Source organism: Pimephales promelas, chromosome 10 (genome assembly GCF_988280905.1).
Source record: "Pimephales promelas chromosome 10, fPimPro1.hap1.1, whole genome shotgun sequence".
Classification (NCBI taxonomy): domain Eukaryota; kingdom Metazoa; phylum Chordata; class Actinopteri; order Cypriniformes; family Leuciscidae; genus Pimephales; species Pimephales promelas.
In genome coordinates this window covers 5,035,950-5,047,895 of record NC_142778.1, presented here as the reverse complement: position 1 = coordinate 5,047,895, position 11,946 = coordinate 5,035,950, and the positions used below count along the sequence as shown (strand labels likewise).

Sequence of the window (11,946 nt, the reverse complement as noted above, 5' to 3'; positions counted from 1 at the left end):
CACGAAAAGCATCCGTACATAGTTCCTTTCCTCTGGTCCAGATGGGAAAGAGCAAAGTGTAATATGTAGTTAATAGCATCATCTGTAGACCTCTTAGGCCTATCTCCAAACGGTATCTCTAAAGGGTCCAGACCACTCGGGAGAGAGGAACAAATATAAGCTCCGACCAATTTTTCAGAGCACTTCATCACTATAGAAGTGAGTGCCACAGGACAATAATCAATCAGAGAGACAGGAAAAGGGGTTTTAGGGAGTGGGATGATCATTTAAGACTTAAATCTTGTTGGAACAGCAGCCTGATTAAGAGATCTAATTGATAAGCACAGACTTTTAATATGCATCCATTGATATTGTCTGTTCCACATGCTTTCCTGATTTAACTTTATAAAACTCTTATCTTACATTAAGTTCAGTAATGACCAGATTTTCCTTTCCCCTAACAAAACCTAATATCTCATCGTTATGGCTTTCCTCATCTGTATTAATATTGCTAACCTCAAATTGTGAATCAAATATATTTAAATCATTAAGGAAGCATTTTCCATTATGTAGTAACTTCAGGGACATACAATCTGCTGTTGTGGTGGTTTGGGGTGGAAGACTAAATATTAGCATATACATATTACTATCCATGACTATGAGAGTCCAAGGTTCAATAATTTTGTAAAAGTACAAGTTTGAACAAATTACTTTTGCTACATTGACCACATGCTGCCACCATGTGGTGTAAAACCACATCACACAAACATAAAACAGTCTGTAGCAGAAATGTCAAGATGGTCATAAATTCAACGACTGTTTTAAATAACCAAAACAAAAACTGTCTAACAAGCAAACATTTCCTTACTTTGAATAAAAAAAAACAGAATTGATCACGATTTTGACAAAAAAAAAAATGCTTTTTTTCCCTGCTCTGAAATAGACAGCTGACTTGGTTGGTCTTAGTTTGCTAAATGTAGAATCGACCTTTAAAATAAACGTACCTAAGTAAATAATAATCACTGGAAGACGATTCCCATTATAAAATTAACCTAAAAATAGTAAAAAAAAAAAAGTCAACCACCGATGAATAGGCTTGACGATCCAGTTTCACATATATAAGAAAGAGACTGTGAGGTATCTTCTGCTGAGATGGAAATATTTCCAGAACCTCCAACTCCACCTGGAGTGAAATTACAGCCACCTTTTCCAATCACAGTGGCAGAAACACTGATGATGCGGGCTCTGGAGTGGACTCGTGGGTGAAGCGGGCTCTGGAGTGGCTATTAATCAATTCGTCCAACAAACTCTTTTGATTATTAATTTATTCTAAGAAAATGGTATCTCCCATGGCCACTTTGAGCAAGTAGCAAAAACCGTGATCGTAAAATTGACTTTGATTTGCAAGCAGTCAACCAGAACCAAATACATAAAGTGCATAAGTTTACTAACTAAATCATTAACAGGAATAAACTAAACAAACATACATAAATACATGTGTAAGGAAAAATTTTTTTTTTTTGAATGACTGTTTCTATTTGAATTTGTGTGATACATTTACTTTGCTCAATTAAAGAATTTTAAGAACCAAATGGTTAGCCAATTAAATAATAAAGTAGTGGTGTCACCACACCTCAGTACTCTAGGGGGCGAAAGAGAGCTCAATCTCTAAGATGGACATGAAGGGTGTGTGTTTTCCTGTCTATGGTTTCAGTAAGGTCAGTGACACGGGAGAACACCTGCGTCCCCTGGGTCAGAAAACCTCTCTGGATGAGAAGACGACAGGCAGGGCTGAGGCAGGTAAAGAATAGTAGGTCTATAGAAGGATAACTTCAACAAAATCACAAGAACCTCAAACAGAATTGTCTACAATAGTCTGGGTTTTGTATTCTGTCGTTTCAGTGAAGGGTTTGCATTTGTGAAGAAAAAAAATAGTTTTTGCTGTAGTATTGCAATAGGATGAGTTTGTTTCTTCATGTTGTGCTTTTTAAAAACCTCTAAAGAAAACAAACACTGAACAATTACTGTACATCATTAAAGGACTGTAAAAAAATCTTTTCATGATTAGTAATCACAACATTTTTTCTTTTGTCAAATCAACTTAAATAATTTAATTAGTTCCGATAACATATAATTTTGAGTTTCTGATGATTAAATCATTCTCCTTCATTGTATTCACTCACTTTTTCCAGTTCAATGAACATAAAATTTTAAGGCAACCAGGTTACGTACTTTTTTAAGTTAAACCAACAATATTTTTTACAGTGTAGTTCACTTAAAAAAAAAAACTTTTGCTGATAATTTACTCACCCCCATGTCATCCAAGATGTCCATGTCTTTCTTTCTTCAGTCAAAAAGAAATTAAGGTTTTTGATGAAAACATTCCAGGATTTTTCTCCATAATGGACTTCAATGGGAACAAAACGGTTCAAGGTCCAAAAGACAGTTTCAGTGCAAACTGTTCAAAGGGCTTTAAACGATTCCAGACGATGAATAAGGGTCTTATCAAGCAAAACGGTCGCTCATTTAATTAATAAATAACAAAGTTTAAGTTTTATAAGCTCAAATGGTCGCCTTGCTCTGTTCTGTGATGAGAGTTCGTGACTCATATTCGACTCTCCTATATGTATATAAAAAACTGAGCAAAAAATGAGCAATCGTTTCACTTGATAAGACCCTTATTCATCGTCTGAAAACTGTCTTTTGGACCTTGAACCATTTTGTTCCCATTGAAGTCCATTATATGGAGAAAATCCTGGAATGTTTTCATCAAAAACCTTAATTTCTTTTCGACTGAAGAAAGACAGACATGGATATCTTAGATGTGGGGAGTAAATTATCAGCAAAAGTTTTTTTTTTAAAGTGAACTATTCCTTTAAACAGATGAAACCCAAGTAATCATTAACCTAATCCAAATTCCACAAAAATGGAATGAAATCTAAATGGAATTTGATCAAAAGTATTTTTAATAAACAAATCAGTGTTATTACAGGACGATTTTCCATTTAAGATCTATTGCAAAGTTGAAGAACTCTTTGTCAAGCAAGTAGTTGCATTTCATGCATTTGTAACATAGTGCAACTCACTTTATTGTGGTCTTCCTCAATCTTCACTATCTCGATTACAAATTATTCAAAATGCAGCTGCAAGACTTTTAACTGGGTCTAGAGAGAGGGATTATATTTCTCCTGTTTTGGCATCCCATTGGCATCCTTGTGTTTGTTTATAAGGTGATGTCTGGCTGTGCACCAAGGTACACTTGTGATCTCATTGCTCCACAAACTAATACCGACGAGAAAAGAGCAATAAATAGACAACTTTACCTAAACGTCCTCTGTATGCAAACCATAGACAGTATAAGGATGCAAACAAAACAATGTGAAAAGGCACTGATTAACGTTAGAAAATCTGAAAATAATTAAAGTTTCCATGCAAACTTGTATTGGCAATCTCAGTCAGTAGTTGGTGACTGAATTAATGGGTTTAATGGTTTTTAGTGTCCATTTATAAATTAACTTATTTATGTATTATTAACCAAGTAACATGCTGGCTTTATTGAAACAGTCTGGACTTTGTATAAAAATTACTGCTTAATTTTCAATGTTTTTTAACCAGCATGTGAAAAAAAAGAGACATTTACACAACACCGTTTTAACTAAAAACACAAGCATTTTGGCCATTATTTACATGACGACAGAGTTTTGGGGACCTGACAATGCAAACAAACAAACAAAAAAAAAATAAGGTGTACATTTTTGAAATATAATAGTGTTGTCAAACAATTGAAATATTAAATCGCGATTAATCGCATTAATGTCATTAAACTCATGATTAAGCACACATTTTAATCTGTTCTAAATGTCTCTTGATTTCTTTTTGCCCCTTTATTTTTATTTTTTTTTAATGCTTTTATCAAAAAATCAAAAGTGGATCGGCTTGCTTTGTGCAATTTCACACTAACATTCTCACTTGGGGCAAATAATCTCTCACACAATGTAACACTGCTCAATCAATAAAAGGGTGAAAGAAATACTGACAGGTCCTGATATTGACGAGGGGGCGGAGAGTTCTCATCAGGTGGTATTTCAGACTGGACGTGCTGCGATGATAATAGCTCAGTTCACAACGACAAAACACACAGATCACTTTAGTCTTGTAAGTGGGATTTGGCAAATTTTAAAAATAAAATTTACATTCAGAATCTTATTGGCATCCATTTCGACTCAAAACGTAACGTTAACCAACAATTTGGCCGTCTCGCAAGCCTAAACAAGTGTGTGAGGCGGCGTGCCTGTTGTTTTGTTTCCGGTCTAGCTAGATCCGCTTGCGCTTTGGTCGACGAAGCAACAAAACGTCCTCGCGCTGCGCAGCGCCACGTTATGTTGCAAAAGCATGTGAAAAAAACAACAAAGTTTGCTAGGACAAAAACACTGTTAATCGCGCAATAAAAAAAATTGACGGCGTTAAAAAGGGGTTGCGTTAACGCAGTTAATAACGCGTTTAACTGACAGCCCAAGTTACTACAAAAAAAAATACAAAACTACATAAACGCGAATTTGTGAAAACGATGACATTGTGCGGCGTGCGCATGTGTCTTGCGTGTTCAGTATAGGCACGTAGTGTTTCTTTACAACGTCACATCACCAGCTACTGGCCTGGCAAACATAACACAGCACTTTAATGCATTTTTGCGGAGTGGGGATCATTTTGAAATCATTGTCACCTCTGCGTGAAAAATGCAAAAGAAAAACCTGTTTTTAATACATCATTGCCCCAAAACGCCCTGTTTTGTTGATGCAGAGTTTGATTCCAATGCTCAATCTCATAAGCAAGCAATAAAAGAACACAATAATGAACCGCTAACATACCACAGCTTCCTCATTTCTGAGAGTTCTGTGTGAAGGCATGCCTTCATTAGAAAATGAAAGTGACTTGTTTCATGCAAAAAATAAGGTGACCATATTCAAAATTAAAATAAAACCATCCATAACCTATAATAATTGTTTAACAATCTTTTTCTTATTGTAGATATAACACACAAAATAACTTAAAATTTTGTTTTATCAGTGCAATTCACACAGACACACATACTGCGACCCTGGAGAAAAAAAAGGGGGGTGGGGTAAAAGAGGCAAAACTTATATATTTAAATACCAATACAGCACACAACACAAATTGAAAAAAAAATAAAATAAAACAAATTTATTATTATTTTTTTTATTATTAAATTTTCTATTTGACCCACACATGGGCTAAAAACAACCTAGCATTTTTTTTAGAGTGTACATACTTTGTTACATTTTTACACACTAGATTAACTATGTCAGGTCTCAAACCTTATTAAAGCTCAAGTTTCTCAAAGCATAGTGAGCAAAGTTGATCGTAGAGACCATTGGTGGTAATTGTTCTATAATCTTCTTAAGCTTAAGATGCTTTTGAGAAATGCAGCCCGGATATATAATGCCTGACAAGACATTCATCTCCCACAAGTCCCATGTTCCAGGAACATGTGCTTTCCAAGAAATACTGCAAACGTCACCATTTACTCACATGCAAACTTGAAAAATGGTACCTTTCTTTCTCCCATTGAACACGGAAGAATATATTGTGTATAAATTCATCAATATAAATAACTGCTGAAGACAACAAAAATCCAAAACATTCACATCTCAAAATTCATGAGTCAATCAGATTCACTAATGCTGCATGTAAAGGTGTGGTCACATTAATGAAATTTTGCAGGGGGAAAAACCTAAAACGGGTTTATTGTTGTATTGTCAATTCTCTTTTCAAATAGTGCAGCAAATTATGAAGCACAGTTCAAAAGTTACTTTTTTTTTTAGCAGTTTTCTGTCTCTCAATGTGGTGAATTAGTGTAATCAGCAGGAAAGTGTTGCAAAATCTGCAAAGGGGAAATTATCACCATCACACGATAGATCTGCATGAGGAAAAGAACAAAAAATGTGACCAAATGTGATGAAACATAAAAAATAAGGTCCCCCACAAAAAAAAAAGAGGCAACCTTTGACTTCAGCTGTATAAATTAATCCGTTCTTCAAATGGCGTAATCATGGCGCTTTAGAAAACATGACATTCCAGTGGAGTTAATTTCACACAACCTCGGTCTTTCAAGAAATTCAGACCCGATTTCACAATAAAGGACAAAACAGCTGAAACGATCTTAAAAATATTAGTGTTCTGCAGGACAACGTCATTTTGGGCGATCTAACTCGTAAAGCAGGGTATTCCAACACCATTCCAGGAGGCACACCTACAGTGATACGTCTGTTATCTGACCCATCTATTTCTGGTTTTAAAGTGCCCATAAAGGAGCAGATGCATTGAATTAGGCAAGTTTGATTTGGAAAGAATTTCAAAAATGTGTAGTGTCGGTGTCCCCCTAGGCACAGGGGTGGGAACACTGCCTTAAAGATGACCTAAAGTGTCAGTTGCACAAAAACAAATCACCTGTGTTGTCTTTCATGTACACCAATGAAACAATCCCAAGTCATTGCAACCCCAAGTGAAAACTAGAACCAAAAAAGCCTTCATCCAGAGTATCTACTTTAATGCACATTATTGTCAGAAAATCACCAGCTTATCCTTTAACTTATCCAATTGGTCTAGTCTGTTTCCAACTGACCAAACACATCAGCAGGTCAGCATGGAGCTGTGCATATTCCTCCACAATCTCATGGTCTGCTGAGGGTTGCGTTGGTGAACCAGGAGCAAGTCTTTGTGCACACAGGGGTTCTCTCGATCTTGCTCCCGAATGTCAAATGTCTTGAAACCCTCGTGTTTGGTCGGAGTGATTCCAATCGCTTTAAAGCACATCCCGTTGTAGACGTCGTCGATGGGGTAGAAGGGTATGTAAAAGGAAACGTGGTAAAGAGATGGGAGAAGGTTTCCAGAAAAGAGAAATCCCCCGCCACCAGCATACGGAGGGTATGGACCTTCGTAGAAAGACTGAGGAACGTAATATTTGATCTTCGGGTCCCGTAATGGCGTGGCGTTAGAAATGATCTGCCCAGTGTACAACGTCGAAGCCTGTGCGGGATCAAGAGACTCCAGGTGATTCAGGATTGCTTGAGTGTTGGCAAAAACATCATCGTCGCCCTTAAAAATGAAAGACACCTGAGGACACTGATCCAGCATCCACTTGAAGAACACGTGCTCCTTGAGAGTCAGGTTGTAAAAGGTGTCGTGAAAGTCCCATACGAGCAGGTCTTTAAACTGCTGCGCTTCAAACGAAACCATTTTGTCGAGACTGGGATCATCCGTGGATGATCGACCTAACAGAAAGACAGTTCGCACCTGAAGTCCGTTCTCATACAAGCCTTCTCTTCCCCAGGTCTCTCGGACTGCTTGGCGCCTCTCGAAGTGCTTTGGGATGGATTTGATCGCAAAGAGAAGGAAAATTTGATCCGACGCACACTTGCCAGGCTGATCGAGAAGAACCGGTGGGTCTCGACACTCCATTCCTTTAAGGAAGTCTCCGTAAAGGAGGGGATACGTATGAATATCTTGAATGTTCGTTTGTAGCAACTCTAAACTCTCAGGATGACAGTGATACTTTTTATGCGGCTCCCTATGAGTTTCGTTGTTGGCGGAGTCAAACTGCCTGAGGAGAGAATGAAGCTTTCGGTTCCAGAAGGCACCGTTTTTGGGAATGTCTTTTCTGAACTTCTCAGAAATAGTAAGGGGAGGAAGTTCCTTTGGAGTAACACTTTTGGCTTTTCTTTTAACAGTTTGTGTTAGCACAGCTGTGGGTTTTTTAGAAGTGGCAGTTACAACTGAAGAGATTGTGGCCAAGTCTCTTTGTGTGCGTTCCACATCCGTTAGTGAGGAATAGAATAAGACAAAGAAAAGGCAGCTAGCCCCTGAGACGACGAAGAATTTAGTATGCCTTCTCATATTAAGAACTGTTGAGCGGTAACTTTGAGAAGAAAGGATGTTGGTCTCAACAGGAAATGGTGGGGGTTTACACAACAATCTTCTTGCGTTGAAGTGCTGCTCTGTTTCTTTGCTCTTTCTTGGTGGATCAATGTTAGTTGATCCTACATTTGCTTTTTATAGGCATGACAAACATCCGTTATGTGCATCTTCCTCCGGATTCAGTTTCTTCGATTATATTCCCATTTGACGTCAAGTTCAGCTGTGAGCCTAGCAGACACAAAGAAACAGAAATGCAAGTGAGATAACGGGAACACGACAAATGAAAGTCTCTTGTGACAGCAGCAAGTTTGGTTATGTACTATGAACACACCACTTCTAATACCACTGGGCTCTAAGCCTTGCTTAAAGGGATAGTTCACCCAAAAAATGAAAATGAAGTCATTAATTACTCACCCCCAAGCTATACCAACCCCGTAAGACCTTCGTTCGTCTTCGGAACACAAATGAAGATATTTTGATTAAATTTGAGAGGTGGATCACTGCTACATTGGATGTGTATGTAGATCGAAACTTGATGGCCCAGAAAGTCAATGAAGAAAATGTTTAAATATTCCAAGTGACAACAGTGGCTCAAGTATAAGTTTATCAAGCGACGATAATACTTTTGGTGCGAAAAAACAAAATAAAAAACGACTTTATTCGACTACTCCATTTCTTCCTTGTAGGCCTCAGACGAGAGATCAAGAGATTTCCACAACGCATTTCCCTCAGTCATCATATGTAGCAGTGATCCACCTCTCAAATTTAATCAAAAATAACTTCACTTGTGTTCTGAAGATGAACTAACCCTTTAAATACTATCTTTCTGAAAGTTAAAGTGACAGTTTGCCCAAAAATGAAAATTCCTGCCATCATTTACTCACCCTTGTGTTGTTCAAAACCTGGATTTCTTTCTTCTGCAGAACACAAGATACTTCGAAGGGGCCCAATATGACCCAAGACATTCTTCAAAATATATTTTGTGTTTCAGATCACTTAAATTTAATTCACATTTATTTGTACAGCGCTTTTCACAATACACATAGTTTCAAAGCAGCTTTACAGAAAATGCAAGCATCTACACTACAATTTCGAGTGATCTAATATCAGAGGTAAAGTATTTCAGCAAATCACAGTTAGCAAACAACGTATTAAATTTAAAGGAGAAGTCCGGCGCAAAATTAACCTTTGGTCTAATAAAACATCGGTACCTAGTCAATCGTTCTCTTAGATTTGTTTTCATGATAATCGAATGTAAAGAGTTTTATCTCTAAAAACTGTTTAGCGTATAACGCTAGTAATGGGGGCATTTGCGAAGTAAAAAGAAATCACTAGTTTATACCACTAACAAGGCTCAAAATAGCCCCACACTAACACAGTAACATAATGAGGCTCCATACATGCAAAACGAAGCAATGAGAACTTTGTAAGTGTACAGACTGTTTAATAAGAAGATACTTTATAAAGACAGTTCACTTCGTGTATACAGACAGGAGTATACACAGTCTTGATAAGTCGATCCCTGAACACCATTCAGAAGTTCGCTGAACTTCTTACAGTTCGGCTCACTCAGCACGACGTTCGTGGTTTGACTTGTCGAGACTATTTTCCAAGATGGCTCCTGTCTGAATACACGAAGTGAATGGTCTTTATAAAATATCTTCTTATTAAACGGTCTGTATGATGACTAAGTACCAATGTTTTATTAGACCAAACGCCGGAGTTCTCCTTTAAGGCAGAAACAATGAGCCCATTGAAGTTAAAAACGATTACAATATATAGAAATTTAGCACTGATGGCTGTTGATTCAGAGTTTGCATCATCTGAACATGTTGCAAGAGTTGAAGTAGGTTGAGTAAGGTGAGTAAATGACAGAGCATACTTTTTTTTTTTTTTAGGGGTGAACAAACATTGGCAAAAATAATATTTGTATTTGGATCTAAAAATAAACAAGCTTTTAAAAGTATTGGAAATATGGTCTCAGGAGACCAATTAAACAGGCTGTAGATGAAGTACATTTCACTCCTGTAAGACACTGTATTGAGCTCAGGGACAGAATGCAGGCAACATAAGCAAATGTGTGCACTTGGTCTTAGAACATGTAGAAGCAGCATTTAGATTCTGATTGATCGAACATGTGACTTGTGTTTCAGCCCTTGCCTGATCTATTTATTCAGCATTTGTAGTCGCTATACAGCAAACCCTTCCTTGATTCAATGATAAAAGCATTAAAAATTAGGCTTGATCTCAAAGCCATGGCTATATTCAGGAATGTACTTGCCACAAGTAATCAACTATTATTTTAACCATATCAGTCTTGAATCATTATTTAGTTTAAATGCTAAGCATGTTTATAAAGAATTACAAGGCAAAAATAGTTATTTCCAAGATAATACCTCAAGGCAAAAATGCTTACTGCTTCACTTAATGTTTTTGTTAAACAGGGTAGGCTATATTAGAAAACTGAATTATTTGGAAGGAAAACTCACATTAGCTTCAATGCGTCAAACATAGTTTTCGTAAAAATACAAGTTCACTAGATGCGTTACAAAGAAATCAATATATCAAGAAAATAGTAATTAAACAAATAAAAAGCTCTGGTTCATTGGAGATACTATCATAATAATAATAATAATAATAATAATTCGTCGCGGTGTTAGAGCTGTACAACTTTGAATGTTAAACAGATGAATGTAGGTATATAGGCTACTATCTATGATGGTAATACTAACAGTGGATAAAAAGTATTACTAACAATGGAAGGTATTAAACCGACTGGCAAGTTCAATTTAAATTAAAAGTGACGTTAAACGTTTTATCAAGAACAGCGAGAAAAAACATTACAGGACTTACTGTGTGAGCTTCGATGAACGTTGTTAATAAAAACTGACCTCCTTCGCAACAGGAACAACGTTGTAACCCACTATGAGTGTGAGTGTGTGTGGCTCACTGTAAAACGGTACGTTGGCTTCCACCTTTCATCATCAGCCCATCTATGATTGGTGCTTATCATTCAACACACCTGGGCTGAACCACGTGACTATTAACGTAACGTGTAAGGAACGGCTCCCAATCCCCACCATTACAAGAATAGCAATGCACAATTGCACAATTAGAGAATACTGTGCTATTCACAAGGTCATTATTTATATCAAAATAGGATTAAAAAAATTATTTTGAGGGCATGAACGTGTTCCCGACTTAGGCTATAGTTGTCACGGTATAAAATTATATTTCTATTAATCTGCATTTTAATTTTTTTTTTCTGGGGTCTATTTTGACGCTTCCCTGTTTATTTACCAACATGAGTGGATCACTCTCGAGAAACTTTCAGTGATAAATGCCAGTAAAAGTGACTGTTGAATATTAACATTAGGCTAAAAACGAAGCTGAGGAAAGGTTTATATAATTCCATATGATGTCATCTTTCAATTAAACCTATATTTATAATCAAGACCCAAACGCATCTCTAAGTTTTCCATTGTGGTGGTGGTGAGGAAGTGGTTGTTTTGGGGGGAAACGAAAAACAGAAATCATGTGTGCTCTCTAAACTTTCACACACTAGAGCATTTAAAACATGCAGCTCTATTTGTAACAGAGGCAAGGTATTTCAAGGGCTTTTGAGCCGAGAGACATATTAATCACAGAAGAAAGTAAATATTTTAAAGGTTACAGGACAGGCCAGCACTTGTCTTTTACTTTCCAGAGAATAAATAAAATCACCCTGTACATGTTGGAATCAGTCCTTCGTTTACTCTCTTTTTCTTCTCCTGATGTCAAAACAATAATAATACAAAAAACTCAGATTAAAAAGATTAGTCTATGCAGGAATCAGCAAGCAAAAAATATGCAGAGATGCCAGATGAGCTACTTCCGCTGCTAAGAATAAAAATATATATGACACACTAAAGCAGTTAACAGAATAAACCAATGCTTTTTTTTTTTTTTTTTTTTTTGAGCTCAGTGGATGATAACCAGATGACAAAGCATTTCTGAAGCTTGGTGTGCACAGCACTCCATAATATAAATGTG

General features: G+C 36.8%; 1 protein-coding gene across 1 annotated transcript; it reads right to left on the bottom strand.

Annotated features, from left to right (window-relative positions):
• Positions 1–6,525: 6,525 nt before the first annotated feature.
• b3gnt2l (UDP-GlcNAc:betaGal beta-1,3-N-acetylglucosaminyltransferase 2, like) lies at positions 6,526–10,901 on the bottom strand. The gene is made up of 2 exons (XM_039647497.2): positions 10,768–10,901; positions 6,526–8,142 (listed from the first exon to the last, which is right to left on the bottom strand). Exon 2 carries the CDS (start codon positions 7,891–7,893, stop codon positions 6,631–6,633), a length of 1,263 nt encoding a protein of 420 aa, XP_039503431.1. The 5' UTR covers positions 7,894–8,142; positions 10,768–10,901; the 3' UTR covers positions 6,526–6,630.
• Positions 10,902–11,946: the final 1,045 nt, after the last annotated feature.

Coding starts and splice junctions, on each gene's coding strand:
- b3gnt2l (XM_039647497.2), bottom strand. CDS start 7,893: ATGAGAAGGCATACTAAATTCTTCGTCGTCTCAGGGGCTAGCTGCCTT.